The 20,638-nt window shown below is 37.2% G+C and overlaps 1 protein-coding gene and 1 long non-coding RNA gene across 2 annotated transcripts in view; one reads left to right on the top strand and one right to left on the bottom strand.

The window, feature by feature from the left end:
- UBA6 (ubiquitin like modifier activating enzyme 6) overlaps positions 1-17,297 on the bottom strand; it is a 68,468-nt gene extending 51,171 nt beyond the window's left edge. The window contains exons 1-4 of the mRNA XM_087827156.1: positions 17,223-17,297; positions 13,942-14,004; positions 761-855; positions 226-254 (exon numbers count right to left, since the gene is read on the bottom strand). Coding sequence (XP_087683282.1) covers positions 226-254; positions 761-855; positions 13,942-14,004; positions 17,223-17,293 — 258 coding nt within the window. The 5' untranslated portion in view covers positions 17,294-17,297. The remainder of the gene's footprint in view (positions 1-225; positions 255-760; positions 856-13,941; positions 14,005-17,222) is intronic.
- A 189-nt stretch (positions 17,298-17,486) lies between these two features.
- LOC148094487 (uncharacterized) lies at positions 17,487-20,432 on the top strand. Its single transcript, XR_015714412.1, has 2 exons — positions 17,487-17,555; positions 19,064-20,432. It is a non-coding gene; the product is annotated as an uncharacterized LOC148094487 (long non-coding RNA).
- The last annotated feature ends 206 nt before the right edge of the window (positions 20,433-20,638 follow it).

Here is a 20,638-nt window from a genome sequence, read left to right as displayed (position 1 = left end):
ATATGGGGTTTTGTCAAAACTGTTCTATTTTTATTTAAATAAAAAATTTTCTACAATAAAAAAATTTTTTAAAAGGACTGAAGTAGAATTATTAAAACAATTTTGCTACTAAATGAAAAAACAATAACTAAGTCAAAGTGTAAACAGTATTACCACTACTGATAAGCAAAAAAGAAAAAAAAAGTTTATAACAAATAATTCTTCCTACCAAGGATATTTACTCACCTTAATTCCTGCAAGAACAAGATTCTTTGCTAAAAGAAAAAGAAAAAATAGCTTAATATTAGGAGTACACAATAGATATGTCTTCATGGAGCTTCATCGCATCTTTGACTATATAATTTTAACTTTTTTACTACTTAAGAAATATAAGTCCCTAAGAAGATACAGGTTAACAAAAAATAAAATAAAAATTTCCACAATCATATCACACTGAGATAATCACTCTTAAAATCTTAGTGTGTTTTTCCAAACATATTGTTATAAATATATGTACGTATGCTCTACCAGAATGAATTAACAAGTACAGAGAATGATCATAAATGGTTATTAACATCACAAAGAGAACCAAGAGTCATTACTGGTTCCTTGTGGAAGAATATAACAGTAATGTGAAGTAGTTTTGCCAAAAGAATCAAAACTAAACCAGATCAAGGTTTTGAATTTAATTTTCTTTATAGAAATAATACATAGGGAAGGTGTTAAATCTTTAAATTATGCTCGAAAGTGTCATGTAAAATTGTGAAAAAGTACTACTTACCAATTTCCAAACCAAGACCACCCATACCACTTAAGAAAACATGGGACTTGGCCATCTTCTGCATTGCTGTGTCTCCAAGAACGTACCTCTGTCGACTATATGTAAAAAACAATGAAAAACAATAAATTACTTCATCAAAATTATATGTCCCTTTAAAGTTGTTAGCAAACAGCCTGGCAACTAGAATCCGCCTGCAGACTTGTTCTGGATCATTTGCATGATGTTTAAATTTTCTGAATTAATTGCTAAATATTTCACATTTTCAAAAATTATATTTGGCACCAAGGTCTACATTCCTTCATGACAACAGACAGAATGGAGTAGGAGTTGCCTAATTAGATAGGAAGGACTCTGTGCTCTATAGAGACTTGCCACAATTCCCAACCGGCTTCTCTCATTTATTACTTCATGGCCACAATAGGCATTTGAATTTGCCATTTCCACTTTAGGTCTTTCACTGTAAACATAATCTCAGAAGCAAACAATTGGTTCCCTTCTTAGAGTTTAGATGACTTAAAAGTAAGCAGTTTTCAAATATTATTTTAACTATAAAAGCTGACAAAGTACATCTCTAAAGGACCTTGTTAAGTCACTCATCCTAACAGTCACAAGTTAGTATGAGGGCGGGAATTTCAAAAAATACACATTGGCAATTTTTAAAGTTAGATACAGTAATAAAGCCAGTAATAAGAGTTTATTTGAAAAACAAAACAGCGATACATTTGATACTACACCAGTTTTTGAAGATAATGGACATTCCAACAGATTCGTAATGACAATCATTTGACAGATGAGTTCAGTATAAGTAACAAATAATTCCAGAACTCCTTGGGTTGCCAGTATTTCTTTTGGAATTCACACACACACACACACACACACACACACACTGATTTAATGTATATTTGTTTAAAAACAGATGTTTATTTAATTTCCGTATTTCAGATATTCATATTCAATAAAAAAAACCTGAAAAGGGATTTCTTGTTTAGTCAGAAAAGAACTTCATAAGCACAAGCTATTTTTATTTCCTTCCTTCCTCCCTACAAAATATAATCAAACCCAAACTTTTCTTTTGAAATTGGTAATAACCATATATTTCAGAGATAAAAACTATCCATTTATTCATCAAATATCTATTGAACATCTACTCTGGTATGTATGAAACAGTGTATTATATAGTCTTACCACCTTTATTTGTGTATCCCTGAACTGTTTTGGAACTTTTTAAATGGAATCATTTTGAATGTCTTCTATGTCTTGCTTCTTTTGAATGAAATTATATTTATGTTTTACATGTAGCTATTCATTTTCATTTCTGGTGTATTCTATTGTATTGTGCCATTCTACTGTAATAATATATCATCATTTAACTATTCTATAGTTTTGCACAGTTGCCTATAACAAGTCCATGAACATTCTCATATATGTCTCCTGGTACACGAGTCACAGTTTCTATAGTGCTTACACTAGAGAAGAAATGCAAGATTAACTTTATTAGATAATGCCAAACCATTTTTTAAAGTAGATATATCAACTTACTCTACCTTCCTGGTAGTGTATCAGAGCCCTTGTAGTTTCACATCCTTATTGAGCAGGAAAAAGTTAACATAGGTCTGAACTTTAAGCATGCTTACAGGGCTAGACTTTGGCCGGCTGATGTCCCTGAACTTGGCCTTTGAAATGTTTCCTATGCTAGTAAATTCTATTCTTCTATTTTCTTTTTTTCCTGGTTTTCTAAATAAGAACACATTGATTTTCAGGTTTTCTTTTCTAAACTACACATGGAAAACTTCAACTGATCTTAAACAGTATCCCAAATTTTGATACAGTATTTATTATTTTCCAATTTTAACTGATTCTTTTTTGACTTACGGGTTAATCTAAAGTGTTCTTTTAAATTTCTGATTTTAAGGGGGAATTTTCTAATTATCTTTTGTGTTAACATCTAGATTAAAAGCATTGTGAATAGACATCATAATCTGTGATTTTACTCTTTAATATTTGAAGATTTCTCTGGTCAATTTTATAAATGTCCTATGTGTTCTTGAAAAGAATGCATATTCTACAGTTGTTATTTTTTAGATAAAACGTTCTTTACATATGCGTTAGGTTAATTTTAATAATCATGTTGATGAAATCTACACCTGTTCTGATTTGTCTGCCTGTTTTCTTGATTATTAAAAGCAACATTTAAAAAATCCCCCACTATGATTGTAAATTTGTCTATTCTCCTTGTATATCAATATTTAAATAGTACTGATATGTAACTTACTGAATGTTTACTATGCACCACACATTGTTTTAGTGTTTTACTTGTACTAATTCATTTAATCCTCACAAACATTCTACAGATGAGTTCTATTATTACTCCCATTTTTACAGAGAGGAAAACTTAAGCATAGGGAAATTAAGTAACTTATAAAGAGTGGGGGCAAGATTCAACCCAGGCAGTCTGGTCTTAGCATCCATTCTCTTAACCACTATGCTACACTGTAAGTAGTCAAATCCCTCTATAGTATTTATAGGAGTAAAAAAAAAAGAAAGTCAGTTCCCTGACCTTCCTCTTCCCTACCCCAACTCCCACTCCTCATTCTTCTAGTTATTTTGTCTAATATTTACCCCCTTATTTCTCAATAACCTGTTTATAATTTTATTTCGTGATTTTTTTCAATTTTACAGCATTACCAATTAACTTCCTGCTAAGAAAGATGAATGATCTTTCTAAAGTGCAAATCTGGTCAAATCATTCTCCTGCTTTAACAAATCCAATGGTTTCTTATTTTCCTTATGGTAAAGTCTAGATTCAAACATTAGTCACAAGGCCGTTCATAATCTAGTCTCTGCTTGGCTCTTTAGTCTCAACTTTTGTCACCCCTCCACCGAAGTCCACGTTCCAAAAGTACTAAAGGTTTTCAGTTCTCCAAACATGGCATGTTCTTTTTGTCTGGTAGATATTTTTCTGGAGTATTCCACTTCCCAATATTCTATGCCTGAATAACTCCTACGGATCCTCAGGTCTCAGCTTATACATTACTTTCCCCCCATGATACTTCACCTGATACCCTAAGCTTTATTAAGACAATGTTGGATAATCTTCTATGTGCATCCGTAACACCCTACATTCAATCTATTATAACATTTATCACAGTGTATTTTCACTATTTGTCTGTTTTTTCCTAGGAGATTGCAGATTCATTATTTACTATTGCATCCCCAGTCACTAATAGGGCCTGGCATATTACAGACACATCAAAACAATTTGCTAAATTAACAAAAGAAATAAACTGGCACACGAGAACAACACCTGTGTGCCCTACGAAGCAGAGAACTTGAATTTTTCTATGCTCACGGTCACAAGAAGTATATGAAAAATGTTTTTCATCTCAGACTTAACCTCGTAACTATTTTTAAGATTACTTAGGAAAATAATAAATAGCTGTAACATAAATGTGGTAATAAATGACAAAGAACATACAGAAAAAAAGAATAAAATTAATATATACAAACCAAAGTTTTCCAAAGAATCATATCATCTCAGACAGATATACTCGTTACCTAAATCACCTCTGAAAACTGAAAATACCTTTTCAATGTTTGGCCACCAAGAGGAAGGGTACTAATTAAGTGCCTACTTTGGGCTAGGCAATGTCAGATACTCTGCAACTGACACTTAGATTCTACGATGTTCATATTGTTAGTAAGTAGTAGAGATGGGATTTTAAAAGCCTAGAGTAAACTTCAAGTCCAGCATTGTTCCATTACAGCTGACTCTATTAAGTGGACATGCGACGTCAGTGATTGTATCCAGTAAAAAGAAATTACCAAGGAAATCTACTTTTAGAGAGCCCTATTTATTAAATATTCTCTCTTTAATGAAGACACAGTATCTCCCTATAGCCTTCACCTACTAGTCCTAATTTTACCTCCTTGGGGCCATAGGGAACTCATCTAATCCCTCTTCGATGTGACAGCCCTCAAAACATTTGAAGATGGTATTCAGGTTCCAGAGTCTTCTTTCTCCAGGCTAAACATCTCCAGTTCCTTAAACAATTCCAAAATGACATCATTTTGAGTCCCCCTCAACACTCTAATCACTTTCTTCTGGATGTACTTCAATTATCTTCGTCATGCATTCATAAATTTATTAAAATATCTATTTCAAGCCAGGCACTGGCACTCTGAGGGGATCATAAAAGCAACAACCTCATATGTGTACTATGAGGTTTAAATTAAATAAGATAAAATACTTAGCAGAATGCCTGTAACATGTTATTTGGAACAAAAGATAAATAATTCATTACAAAGTATTATATAAAGAAGTACCAGAAACTAAGGGAATCTGAAATACAGAAAAGGAAATAATTATCTCTATCAGTGGAGATCATGGAAAGCTTCATAAATGAGGTTCATCCAAGTTAAATTCTGGGCTGAACAGGCATTAAAAATTTAATCAAAAAGGAAAGCATCCTACGCCAGAAAAAATGAAAACATGAAAAAAATGGTATGTAAGAGATACATTATGTATGTAAGGCTTCCCCTTCTGGCCATGGTGAATTAACAGGTATAATCCTTCTCCCGCCTTCAATGAGAACTGGAAAATAGAAATGGAAAAACAGATTTCAGACTAGACAGTAAGAAACTCAGGAAGTAATCTCAGGTAGGCTTTATGACTGCCCTACTGCTTGGACAGTTTCCAGGCTGCAGCGCAGGAAGGAAAACGCAGAGAGCCTGGTGGTCTCCCTGAATTAAAAAGACAGGGCTGTGACCTCAAGTAGGCTAGAATTTGAAAGCAGAGAGATGAACGCAGAGAGCACCAGAGATCTGTAGAAGGTTCTCTTTGAGTCATCCATCAGCTAAGTAAAATCAGCACATGCATATGAGGAAACAACCTCAAACTGGGGAAAGGAGCATGTGAACAATAATACCACTCAGTAATGGGGAAAAATCAGTCCTAGATTTAAGTCTCTGCTGGCTTCACCTAGCAAAGCTTAAAAGTCTTTAAAAAATAAAATTGTTTCCAAGTAACTTAACTGAGCCCCTGAACAAAGCTCAAGAATACTTAAAAGAATTCAAAATTATCCAGCACCCAAAAAAGCAAAAGTCACAATGTCTGTCATGCATTAAAAATGACCAGGTATGCAAAAGCACAGAAGAACACAACTCATATTGAATAGAAAAATCAACAATAGAACAGACCTGGAAGTAACAAAAATGATAGAATTTTTAGCTAAATATATTAAAACAATTATAATTATAATCCATATGCTCAAGAAGGTAGAGGAAAGCGTTAGCAGCAAAATATCTAGAAATGAAAATTACAAAATCTAAGATGAAAAATATACCAGATGGAATTAACAACAGATTTAACACTGCAGAAGTAATTTGAATATGTAGAAATAAAACAGAAATGAAAAACAAAAAAAAGACTAAAACAATAAGCAGAGCATACATGAGTGGTGGAACAACTTCACTTAGTCGAATATACATGAAATTGGAATCCCTGAAAGAGACTGGAAGGGGGTGGGGGAGAAAAATATATTTGAAGAATTAATGGCTAAAAGTTTTCTAGAAATACAATAAATTTATAGACTACAATGCAAACAAAGCCAAGAACAAAAAATATGAGAGAAAAAAAAAATGACATCAAGGTATACACTAATTGTTTAAAACTAGGGATGAAGAGAAAATATTTAAAGTAATTAGAGAAAGGAGGGCACATTATTACAGAGGAAAAATAGGAATGACAGTTGACTTTCTCCCAGGAAGTAGTATAAATCAGAACTAGGTGATAAAACATTTTTAAAGTACTGAAAGAAAAAACTGTCAACCTAAAATTCTATATTCAATTTCAAAAAACGAAAATAAAGACTTCTTTAGACATACAAAAGCTGAAAGAATTCACTGCTGCAGACCTTCAATATAAGAAATGTTAAAGTAAATGATACCAGATGGAAATCTTAATTTACACAAAGAAATAGGGAATACCAGTAATGAATATGGATAAATACAAAGACCTTTTTTTAAACTTTAAAATATCATTTAAAGATAACATTATTTAAGCCCCAAACAACAATATATTGTGAGTTTATAACATATGTAGAAGTGAAATGTAAGACAACATAACTCACATCCTGGCATAGGAGATCTAGAAGTATTCAGTCATGTGCCACATAATCACACTTCAGTCAACAAACTAAAAGCTGGTTCTTTGAGATGACAATAAATGTGATAAACCTTTAGCCAGAATGACCAGGAAAATAGAGTAGACAGAAAAATTACCAATATCAGAAACAAGCAAGGAAACATCATTTCATATTCTACAGGGATTAAAAAGGATATTCAGGATATATTACATACAACTTTATGCCACTAAATTCAACCACTAAGAAAAATGAAAATATTCCTTGAAAGATACAAACTACCAAAGCTCACTCAAGAAGAAATATCATTTGAGTATCATTTTATCTATTAGATATTAAATTTGTAGTTTAAAACTTTCCAACAAGCCCTGGCTGGTGTGGCTCAGTTGGTTGAGCGTTGTCCTGCACACCAAGAGGTCATCAGTTCAATTCCTGATCAGGGCACATGCTCAAGAGTTGCAGGTTCCATCCCCGGTAGGGGGCATGCAGGAGGCAACTGATAGATGTTTCTCTCTCTCCCCCTTCTTCTCTCTCTCTACAAATCATAAAAAAAAAAAACAAACCTCAAAAAAAACAAAACACGTTAAAAATACATTTACCATACAACCCAGACATTCAATTCTTGATGTTTATCCAAGAGTAAATAAAAGCATGTCTACTCTAAAACGAGTATATAAATTCTCATGGCAGCTTTATTTGTAATAGCCAAAACCTGGAAACAACTATAATGCCTATCAACAGTTAATAAGTGGTTAAATAAATTACAATACAGCCATATAATAGAATACAACTCAGCAATAAAAAGGAAAAAATTGCTAATACAGCATAAGATGAATCTCAAAATCATTGTGCTCAGTGAAAGAAGCTAGACCCCTCCAAAAGTGTACATGGTATATGATTCCATGTGGATAAATTCTAGAAAATTAAAACTATTCTATAATGATAAAAAGCAGATCAGTGGTTGGTTGCCTGGGGAAATGGTAGCTGGAGAAAGAAGGAAGGGAGGGACTACAAACGGGCACAAAGAAAATGTTTGGGTGTTATGGATATGTTCATTACTTAAATTGTGTTGATGATTTCATGAGTATAATACATATGTCAAAACACATCAAATTGTACACATTAAATATGTAAAGTTTACTATACATCAATTATAGCTCAATGAAATGCATAGGTCTTTCACACACCTATATGTCTCTTTAGATATGTAGGACCAAGCAATCAAGGTCCTGACTGCTCTTTACTTGGGTCTTTTCTCAGAGTTGTATTCGCAGCACATAACCTTGAAGGATGAGGTGAGTCTCTTTCTAAGACAAAGAGCAAGCTTGCTTACTGCTTGCCATAAAATGGTGGGCCCTAAAAATTCAGTGTTTCTCAGATGTGATGTAAACCCACTATATATAAAAAATCCATTTTGGCCCAGGGCAATGCCCCCATTGGACTTGGAAGCACCACACTTACGTTCATGCTACTTGCTAAATAATAAAGCAATGAAATTCTTTGTCTCTGAAGCCTAAAAGTTTCATATCTTCTGTCAGGATACACTAAACAATAATAGTCTAGCTTTAAGCTTGTAAGTAGGGTAAAATAAGATCTCTGACAATATATAAACATTAAGTTTGACAAGGCTAGAAAAACATAGGATGCTGGAGAGTAAACTGGTGAGGAGTGACACAAAGGCTATAAAGAAAGATGGCCATAACTCACAGTAAATTACTGAGCTCTTAGGCACTATTTTTTATGATTAATTTGCAATTTGTACATTTTTCTCATTAAATACTTGTTAAATGAATCAATGTATTAAAAAACTGAATGAAAGAAAAGAGTAGACTTAAGAGGTTATATAACTTGATGAGGATCACACTCATAAATGGTGGAGGATGATGCAAATTCAGATCTCACGCCAGCGTTTATACTTAGCCATTACATTATGCTGCATCCAAGAGGGCTTAACTGCACACTATATAGCTTAGCCTCCCCAATGTAGATGACAGGGAACCATTTAGAGATTTTACATTGAGAAGCCATAAGCTCTGAGATAAATTTCAAAAATATCACTTTGAATAAAGTATGAAAGCTGGGTTAGAAACAAGAGTAGCTCTAAAAGATCACATAAAAGAGTATTATAACAGTTCATTGACAGATGCCAATTGCAGGGAGAGGGAATGGAAGATATGGTATTAAGATTTGTTTGGTAAAAGAAATGGAAAGATTAAAAATAATTAACTGAATTTAGAGGATGACAAATAGGAAAAAAATCTAAGATGACACCACATTTCTAGCTTAGGTTACTGAGTGGTGTAATACCATTTAATTAAGCTTGGGAAGAGGAAGGAGAAAAAGGGACCCACCCAGCCAGTGTGGCTCAGTGGCTGAGCATCAACCCATGCACCAAGAGGTCACCAGTTCAATTCCAGGCTCAGTCCCCAGTGGGGGTGGGGTGGGGTGCAGGATGTAGCCGATGGATGTTGATGTTTCTCTCTCATTGATGTTTCTCTCTCTCTCCCCCTTCCTCTTGCTAAAATCAATAAAAACATATTGATAAAAAGAAAAAGGATCCAAATGGTGTTGAGTGCTACTTTACGCCAAAACTATTTCACATTGATAGTTTTTTCATAAAACTTTTAAGACTAAGATATTATTCTTAAGATATAACAATTATTATTCTCATTTACACTTAAGAAATATGAGGAAAAGAAAAATTTAATAACTAGTTTCAGTTTATAAATGTCAGGAATAGGATATGAACATCTCCAGAGACCATATTGATTTCACTGTAGTACAATGTTTCCCTAAGAAGTAGATATTCACTGAACATCTTACCTGGTTTACATTTACGTGCTTGTATGCATTTAAAAACGAGGCTTGAGCTTGGACAGAAAAAGCTGAAGAAAGAGACTCAAGTATTACTAGAATAAAGAGAGAGTAAAAATCATGGAAATGGATGATTGTAGTATGAACTAAGAGAAAAATCCTAAAGTTGGAACCTGGCATTTATGATGCAAGCAAAGCAAGAGCAACCTAAGAAAAAGTCTGAGAAGGAAGAATCAAAGGAGTAGAAGTAAATCCCAAAAAACCGTTATCCCAAGTCAGAGGAAGGGATTTCCTCTAGTATTCCACCAGAATAAACAGGTTTGATACTATGATTGTATTATAACCAGAGACTTAAAGAGAGCCCTGATTCTGCTTTGATATTCACCCCTTCTTCATACAGTGATACTGATACAGAAACCTACATGCAAAGAATAGAGAAAAAGATACGAAAGTACCATTTTATTATTATCTGAATCAGCCCTAATTACTTCCAATGGGGAATTCTCTGTTAAAAGTAGAATTAGAGCCCAGCTGGTGTGGGTCAGTGGTTGAGTGTCAACCCATGAACCAGGAGGAAGTCATGGTTCGATTCCCTGTCCGGGCGCATGCCTGGTTCCCCAGCAGGGGGCATGCCGGAGGCAGCCAATTGATGATTTTCTCTCATCATTGATGTTTCTATCTCATTCTCCCTCCCCCTTCCTCTCTCTGAAACCAATAAAAACATATTTTAAAAAAGTAGAATTAGAAAACCAAGGTTGGGGTCCTAAATTGGGACTCATTCATTTCTTCAGATAAATCTTGGAATCAGCAGGCTCAGACACATCCTCAGAGGGAAAAAGAGAAATGGACAGATCTACAAAGCTGGGTCACATCTAACTCACTTAACAATTTGCAGGCAATAAAGATGTAAAAATAAATAGATGCATGCCTCTAATTGCCAAAACAAATGATTCTCTCTCATCACTGATGTTTCTATCTCATTCTCCCCACCCCCAAATCTTTAGATTGTGAGAACAATTTCAGATTTAGTTAATCAGTAACTATGAGATGACTTAAGATTGAGCAGTAATAAGGAGAAAGTAAAATGTATTCAGAAAGATATGCTGTTCAACCAGGTATTGAAATTGCTCTAAAAATATTTTCTACTTATATACACAAATATTAGAAACTTAGTTAATATTTAAGATTTGTAGATTTTAGAGTTTTAGTTTTGTAGGAAAGCTTCATTGTTTAGAAGCAATAACCTGAGGCCCAGTTACTCATATTTGGAAATAACCTGTACATCTAGTAAATATTAACCAGATTTCAACTATGGTATATAGGAGGCAATAAACAATATTTAAAATACTGACCTTACAAATATCAACATAAAAAATGCCAGAAGGTTCATGGGCTCAGAAGAAAACTGAAGTGGTGCCCTAATAGAGAAATTTTGAAAGTTTGGATTGCCACTTTTTATAAAACATTTAAGGTAATGGTTTAGACTTTTGTTTTAAATGACCCAGTTAGAACTTGATACCTACTGTAAAAAAACATTTTAACCATTAAAAAAATGACAAAAAGTTACACTTCCTCTTTAACTTTTAGGTAAAAATAAATTTATGTATATGTGGCCCATTAAAAAGATGCTCATTTGCTCAAAATGCCCCAATTCCAGAGAAAACAAATTTTTTTTTTTCAGTTCTTCCAGTTGTCAGAATTTTCCAGATGTAAAATTGTCTTAACCCTTCTCATATCACATTCCAGCAGAGGGAATATTGTTCCTTACCCGGATGCTGGTTTTGCTTCAGGAAGAAATGTGTAAGTACCTTTTAATATCATTATCTCTTACTGTAAGTACCATATGCACTTTTTTCAGACTTTTCGGTCATATCTTTTGATTTTTCTAGTTTAGTTCCTGTTGACTTCCTTTACTTCCAACTATCTAGGGTTCCAGACCACAAGTCAATCTGAACCCACTGCCTTATTTAATAATCATTTAATGAGAATTTTCTAAGCATTAGACAACGTGCCATGGTCCCATACTTTGAGAAACTTATAGTCTGACAGAGCTGATACATGTAAAAAAAAATACTGAGACAATGCAATGAATACTTTAATAGCAACAAGAATAACATGCTTTAGGACTGAGCTGAAAAGATTAGAAGTAACTCAGATAAGATATCAGAATAGACATTTGAGTGAGTCTTAAAAGGTAAGTAGAAGGCAATTTTGAGGCACAAAATGGAGCTCTAAAAATAGACAATTTAGATGTAAAAGTATAAACTACGTTTGGTATGAAAGTAGTCTAGCATGGCCAGTGTATTCAGAGAAAACAGTATGTTGGGGTTAACAAATGGTGTTGGGAAAACTGGATACCTGCAGAAAACAGATGAAATTGGACCTTTATCTTATACCACACACAAAACCAACTCGAAATGTGTTAAAGGACTTAAGCGTAACACCTGCAATTATAAAACTCCTAGACGAAAACAGAGGAAAAGCTTCTTAACATTGGTTTTGACAAAGTTTTCCTGGATATGACACCAAAAGCACAGGCCATAAAACCAAAAACAGACAACTGGGACTACCTCAAACTAAAAATCTTCTGTGTAGCTACAGAATGGGAGAAAATATTTGCAAACTATGTATATGATAATGGGTTAATACTCAAATATATAAGGAACTACAATTCTATAGCAAAAAAACCCCCTAATAACCTGATTAAAAAATGAACAAGGACTAGAATAGACGTTTCTCCAACGATAATACACGTTCTGTGTGTTATGAAAAGGTGCTCAACATCACTAATGGTCAGAGATATGCAAAACCACAATATCATCTCACATCTGTTAGGATGGCCATTATAAAACCAAACTGAACCAAACCAAAAGACAAAAACAAAACCCCAGAAAATAAAAGTGTTGGTGAGGATGCAGAGATATGTAAACCCCTGTACACTGTTGGTGGGTATGTAAAATGGTCTAGAAGCAATGGAAAAGAGTACGGACGCTCCTTAAAAAATTAAAAATAAAACTACCTTATGACCCAGCAATACTTGATTATATATGAACTGCTATATATCATACCTAAACTGCTATACTCTGTAATTTTCAGTCAAGCAAACTGCAGCCTCCTTATATAGCACTGCAAGTGAAGAAATGTCTGGCTTACTGAAAATTATGTTCATTAGTCTGCAATTACTGGGTTGGACGGATATAAAAGTTTCACAGGGATTTTAACTAAATAATGAATAAAATTAGCCAAAGAACTCAAAGAGTTGCTATTTGTTGTCTCAAGAATATGATCGAAATGATATTAAGAACAACATAATTATAGGTTAAAGAGTCGAAACTTAAGGTGACTTCTGAAGTATACTGATAATCTGGAGAACATATGGTAAAATAACTTTCACATAAGCAAAATTAAGTTAGTCTTTCATCACTTCTTCCAAGTGAATAGTACAAAGCAGATTTGAAATCAACATATTAGCTCCTCCTAAAGTGCTCAAAAATGACACTGTATTAAACATTAAAAATACATAAAGTGGAACTAAAATACACAACGAGCTTATCTTCCCAAATTGTACCTACATAAAATCTATTTTTCATGATTACATAGAGAGAAAACCTAAAAACTTTTAAACTGAGATTATACTGTCTTACAAACAACTTGAAGTACTAAAAAATTTCTTAGGAGTAATAGCAACATAGGCGTTTTTACTTATCTTTAATTCTGAAAAAAGTACTTTGATTTCATGAAGAAGTATGGTGAAAAAAAGTCCCACTAAATTCTATTAAAACCACAGCTCTTCAATCACACAACACTTCTCCACTATTTATATAGTGCAAATGTACAATGTTATTAATGAGATTACACTTACATAAATATTCTCTAGATGCTACTGTATGAGTAAATAAAGTAGAATGGATTGTTTTTCATGAGACTCCTGTACTATCAAGAACATAAATATGTATTCCTGTCCAAAAACAAGAGGTATATTTTGTAGTGGATAGCAGAATCATTCTTAGTCGTATCTCCTAAAGCAACTGAGATTTAAATATTCCAGCTTTCAGACTACATATAGTTTTAAAAAAATTGCAGAAAACCCAATTTTAACTCAAGAGCAGCTCTTAAGATATATTTACAAAATTTGGCATAGGCTTAATGGTATCCTCAAATAGACTACTTCATTATTTGATAACAAAGAATGGGGGAAAAAAGCTTCAGTTTCTATAAGGTTCTTACCTGTATAATGCATCATCAATCTCCACAGATTCTGTTGACATGATGGGCAAATGTGTATTTGCACTGAAAAAACAAAACACAATTTTTAAGGACAAGCACAGTTATTCAATATTCACATCCTGTAATGTAACATTCAATTATACATGGGATCAGATTCATCAGTTACTAAAGGAGGTTTTACAAATCAGATACATATTTTATTATCTACCACTCTACTTGGATTTAAAAAATAGGTCAAAATTAAATTCACTGATTGCCTCCTCTTTCTGTATACTGCAAATTATAGCCCATGGCTGTTTTATTCTCAGGTGTCATTTTACCATCGATGCATATATTCTGTTGGATCTGTATTTTGGCAATTTTGTTGGAGTGTCCCATAAACCTTCTCTAATATAGTTTCCCTAGATAATCTCATTCAATCCATGGAATTTACCATACACTGATGATACCTAAACTTATTTCTCCATGTTTGTTCTCTCCTCTGACCTTTGTATTTTACACATCTTCCAAAACAGTATCTCTATTCTGATGGCCAATTAGTATCACAAATACAACAAGCCCCAAAACAGAATTAAATTCTCCCTGCTTAACCTATTCTTCCCTAGTGTTTCCCAATTCAGTTTCTGGTACTACCTACCATTTATTTGCTCAGGCCAAAAAATCTAGGGATCTTCTTAATTTGTTCTCTAATTTTCTTCACCTGTGAATCCTGTTAGCTCTTCCTTCGAAGGAGATCTCAAATCTGAGCACTTCTCACTACTTCAATCAGTATAATCTCAGGCCAAACCACCATCATATTTTATCTGAACTACTTCAAAGTCCTCCAAACTAGTTTCTCTATTTATACTATGGCCCTTCCCCTTCAGTTAATTCTCCATATAATGGCCTAAATCTTTCAGAATATAGTCAGACTAATATTACTCCCTGACTCAGAACTACCCTTTGGTTCTACGAATAAAATTCAAATACCTTACCAGGCTTAAAAGGGCCTACGTGGTCTGCCTCCCAATTACCTCTCCAATCACAACTCCCACAATTCTTCCCCTTGATCACTATCTTCAGCCATGCTGCCTACTTGCTGTTCCTCAAAAAGCCAAGCTTGTCATCGCTTTAGTTTTTTACACTTGCTATTGCCTCTGCTTGGAATGTTTTTACTTCAGATCTCTGAATTATTAAAATACTCCCTCACAAATGTTATGCAGACCCTTCCTGATCACCCTATCAATGAAACAGCTCCCTTTCTCTTTGGTCACTCCCTAATTCACTAACCTGCTGTATTTTCTTCAAATCACTTATCATTAACTGTTTATTGCCTACTTTTCCCTATAGAATGCATGATCCATTAAGAAGTCACTAGTATATTCCAGATACCTAAAAGAGCTGGCATTTAATAGTAAGAGTTAACACTGTGCCCACATTGTTTTAAATGCTTAAGATGTACTCAGTTAATTCTATTAACAACTTTTTGAAATAGGTACTACTACCATCTTCACTGAATAGAGGGAAAAATATAAAAACAAAAAACAAAACTGAAGCTGACTTAACCTTCCTAAAGTCAGAGCAGGTAAATGGCAGAGCCAGAATCTGAACCTAAGTAGTCTAGCTCTTCAGTACCATGCTATACTGCCTACTACCTCTTACATAGTAGGAAAAAAGAAAACACTCAAAAAATATCTGTTGAGAAAATTTTAAAAGTTAAACATACTAGTAGTGTAACAAGACATACTTATAATGAAAACTTATAGTGATGTATCATTTACCACAGCTCCTCCCAATTTTTTCACAGCACTGTATACAAAGAAAAACGGTAATAGGATAAGCACTGGGAAACAGAGATGGCTCCCTAAGCCTCAGGCATTTGGGCCTGAGCCACAGTGATAGCTAAGATCAATATCACCTTAGTAAAGTGTAATCCATTCCAAGTTCTGGGAAGCTCTAATTATCAATTACAGGATTCTAAAAACAATGTGATAGCTCGAAGTTCGGTTTTAGAATCCATTATTTTAGGCCTGGTATTGACATATAAGCCAAAGGATTTGTAAATATAATCAAAATGTTATCACTGATCTTACCAAACATTGACTGGCACCATTAACTGATATCAGCTATCCAGTTAATTAAATGGATAACTATTAAAAACACTCATGTTTGCACTCATGAAAGCAAGCCAGAAGACAGCTGTGCTTAAGCGATCAACTAATAAATATGTACACATCCACTGTAAGAGACTGTTTTGGCATCGTAACAAAATACGAAAATAAACAAAATTTCGTTTTCTCATTCTTAGTACACTTTCCCTAGCTGTCCTCCTTGCACGGAGGGCAAAGGGCTAGTGGGTGAAGCTCTTCAGTAAAAAAAGAGCCACGTTCTCAGCAGCTCTGCCGCTTGATACGGCTGAAGCTTACTTTTCTGAAAGTCCTGCCTTCCCGGAGTGGTTCAAAAACCACTTCCGTGAGGCCCATCAGAAACGCTTTAGAGGGGTCGGGGAACTTCTGGTAGAACTGCACTGCACGCCCAGGGAGGCCGGCAGCGCCGGCAGCGGCAGCCACACCGCGGCAGCCCCGCACCCCCGGGCTCACACCCACCCTTGGTCCTCGCCGCACAGCGTTCCGGGCGTGGGCCGGGCGCGGCGATCCGCTTTTTAAATCGCGAGACGGTGCGACAGGCACTACACGAACATCGCCCCCGCCGCCTGCATTTTCCGGGAGTGGACAAGTCGTGAAGAGCCTCAGCACCAGCTGGGAACTAAGAATGGGTAACTCGGGGCTTTTTTCCTTCAGTTTTTAAAATTTTTATGTGTTATATACATATACTTTTGCTGGGGCCCACAGAGGTCCTCGGGGTGTCCCGTCACTGACTCCCGACTCCCACGTTCCCTCCGGCGACAGCCCTCAGCGGGACCGGCCGCCGCACGCCGGGCGTCCGTTTGACCGGCGGGGGGGCAGAGCGCCGGGCGCGGGTCCGGGAGCTCGCGGGGCTGGACTCCCGGCCCGGCCCTCCCCGCCACGCGGCCCGCCGGAGCCGGGGCGGGAGGGCGGCAGACCCCGACCCGAACGGAGCAACCCCTGAAGCGCGATGGCGGACTTTCTCCTCGGCGCGGCGGGCGCCGCGGAGGCCGGAGCCCGGGCCACCACACCCACCCGCGCCCCGCCTTCGCCTCCCCGCGCCGGCCCCGCGCCGGCCCCGCCCCGGCCCCGCGGCCTCCGGAGCGCTCCCCGCTCGCCCGACGCGGAGAAACAGGAAGCCGGCGCCCGCCCTCCCGCTCGCGCCCGCGCTCTCACCTGCCGGCCCCCCAGGAAGAGCAGGACGCCTCTTCCCCCAGAGGCGCGGCCGCGGGCGCGGAGCTCTCCATGGCTTCCAGGGAGCAGCCGCCGCGAGCTGCAGGCGGCCGGGAGCGGAGCGGAACCGCGGGGGTCAAGGGGCGGCGGCGACGTCACCGGAGGGGGCGGGGCTGGGAGCGCGTCGCCCGCCGCGCCTCCCGTCGACCCCAGCGGCGCCCCGACTTCCGGCTTGGGCGCGGCGGCGGGCGGGGCTGTGTGCGGCCCGCGGCCGGGCGGCCCTGGCCGCACAGCCGCGCGGGGTCCCGGCGCCGAGAGCGTGGGGCTGCGGCGTGGGTGAGCGCCCCGGACACGGGCGGCGGGCGGGCGGGGCCTGGGAGCGGAGGGAGGGGGAGAAGTGGGCTAAGGGGGTCAAGAGCAGACTAGACCTTGAAGAGGCGGTGGGCTCCCGCTGGCTCGGGTGGGAATCGAGGGAGAGGAGGAGCGCGGGCGCGGGGGGCGGGGCGGGGCGGGGCGCTGCGGGGCTGGTGGTAGTGGGAGAGAGCACGGGAGGGATGCGTGTGATGGAAAAAAATTCTAAGAAAGATAATAAATTTTTTTTATTAAGCAAGATACAAAATGCAGTAATAAAAGAAATGCTTTATAAATTATAAAAAAGAAGTCTTGAGTTCTGTAGCGAGAAGCGGAAGGCCCTCGTTTTGTACGTAACCGAAGGCAGTAATGGGCAGCTCCAGGTGTCCCGCACGTTTGGCAGGTCATTTTGGGCGCGTGCTACGGGTCGGGCGCTGCCGCGGGTCTAGTAGAAGCGCGTGGTCCCTAGAGCGATCAGTGGCATGATGCCATCCAGTTTCCCCCTTCGCTTCGTGGGTGCAGTGAACTTGGTCAAGGGCGAGCAGCTGGTCTCAGAGCTGGTTACTATCGGGTTACGGACCAGAATACTTGTCTAGGGACCTTTCATCTAATTCTTTTTCCCTTGGCTCCCCTTTCACCTTTTTAGAAAACAAGAATTAGTGGGACACAATCACATTAGGACTTACCTTTCATTCTAAATAACAGCGTATAGTTGAAGAAACATCTGTAGGATTTTTTTAATTGACATACACTTTGACTTTATGTTACATCATCTTTTGCAATGTGTGATATTTTCACTTAATTAGAACTTTTTCCCTCTGCTGTGGAGGGAGGGTCCAGACAAAACTGTATTACCCTTTATGCCTCTGTTCTCTTTTCAAAATAGTACATCTCCAATTACCTGAAAACTGCATGCTGCTCACCTGTGGCATCATTCGGGTTTCTCAATCCAATTGTGTGCCTTTCCTACGCAACCATTAAAAACAAATTGGTCTATATTCCCACTTTTTCAAGGTTCTGTTCTGGTACTAGGCTTATCCTCTGTCTTTTGACTCTAAAGTTAGTAAATATAAATATCTTTGGCCTACTCCACAGATAATGCCAATTTCTCTGTGTTCTTCCAATTTCCCTTCCCCTTTTCTTTCCTTTCTGAATATTGAATGCCTATTAAACTTTTAATGACTAGTCAATGGTCAGGGGATAGAGATACAGTGATCCCTGATTTCATCAGTCTCATTGTGGAAAGCAAAAAAATGGAAAATAAGTGAAAAAATAATTTCAGAAAGGAAATATGATGAAGAAAATAAAAAGGGTAAGGAGATGGAGACTTGGGGAGGAGGGAGACAATTTTAGATAGTCACAGAGGGCCTATTTGAGAAAGTGAAATTTGAGCCCAAACCTAAATTATTTGAGCCCTCCTAGATATTCTGGCACAAGAATATTCTAGACAGAGGGAAATGCAAGTGTAAATTTCTTTTGTTTTCTTTTTTTAGCCTTTGGTGTATTGCCTGTCTGCCCTTAAACTGGACTTTTCCTGGAGAAAGTGCGAAGGGCAATTTGATGTGAGAGATTTTACTTTTCTGGCTTTGAAGAGTGAAGGGACCACGTAGAAACAAATGGGAATGGCCTCTAGTTGCTGAGAGTGGCCTCCAGCTAACAGCCAACAAGGACATGGGGACCTTGGCCTGCAGCTGCAAGGAACTAAATTTGGTCAACAACTTGTGTGAGCTTGGAAGAAAACCTCACGTTTCTGGTCATAACACAGCTGATACCTTGATTTTAATCTTATGAGGCTTCGGGCAGAGAACCCAGCTATGCTGTGCCCCCAGTCCTGACCTGCGGAACTGTGAGCGAATAAATTTATGTGGTTTTAACCCACTATGTTTATGGTATTTTGTTATTTAGCAACATAAAATGAATGTAGTGTATTTCGCTCATGACCCACATTTCTCAACATTTTAACAGCCCTGAAATTAGAGTGTATTTTTTCTTTTTTTATAAATACAGAAAACAATGGTGCTCTTAAAATTTAGGTCAGCTTAGATTTGGTGAAATATTGGGTGTATTTTTTCAAGCATACAGTAAAACCAATACCCAGATTTAATAGATTTTAATGTTTTGTCACATCTGCAAAATGGAAAAGAAAATAGGAATATCATCAGACTTTTGACTGAAACTTTTTTGCCAGAAGAAAGTGGAATGACATTTAGGATATTCAAGGGAAAAGTGTGGCCAAGGATTTAATATCCAGCAAAACCAACTCATGTACAAAGGGTATAAACTATTATCAACACTTGATACGATATCAACATTTGATGAGATGATTGTTCCTATGAGTCCACCATAAAGTATTATTAGAGAATGAACATCAGGATGACTAGAGAAGCATCGACCCAAGCATTGACGCAGATTCTTACAAAAAATAAATCAATCTTTTGTGTTTACTAGCTTTTGTGTTCCTTCTAGTGTATTCTTTGTAACTAATCTTCCTAATTTTCTGTCACCTCATTTCCGAGTTTTCCTAATCCCCCCCCAGCTTTCTTGAGGTACAGTTGAGAAATAAATCTAAGATGTTTAAAGTATACAGTGTGATGATTTGATATATGAATACACTGTAGAAGGATCCTCCCATTGAGTTAATTAACTGAGATTTTCTAATTCTAAATCATGTTGTTCTTAATATCTTGTGTCCTTTTTTAATCTCATTTAGCTACATTCAAAATAGTGACTTACAGTTTTGAGCTATTTTGTGGCACGTCTTTCAGGCATGTTTCCGTTACCTGTAATGATGATGCTATGCTCCTTATTCTCTTTTTTCTTGTAATAACTTTGTATGGGACATAAACCTGATACTTTTTTGTTGCTCATCTTTATGTGAAATTAATGTTCCTGAACTTTTAGTGTGAGGCAGGCTTCTTAGTCCAATAAGCCTAGGCCCATTTCTATTCCAAGAAAGTCAGGTTTCTGGCCCATTGCAAGGAGGGAGTCCACATTCCAGAAGAACCATGAAGTGTCATATCAAATAAGGAAAATGTAGGTTTATTATAGGAATTTGGGGCAGTGTGGAG

This window comes from Miniopterus natalensis, chromosome 1 (assembly GCF_054644295.1).
Source record: "Miniopterus natalensis isolate mMinNat1 chromosome 1, mMinNat1.hap1, whole genome shotgun sequence".
Lineage (NCBI taxonomy): Eukaryota > Metazoa > Chordata > Mammalia > Chiroptera > Miniopteridae > Miniopterus > Miniopterus natalensis.
The sequence above is the reverse complement of the archived record's forward strand: the minus strand, read 5'-3'. Positions and strand labels throughout refer to the sequence as shown.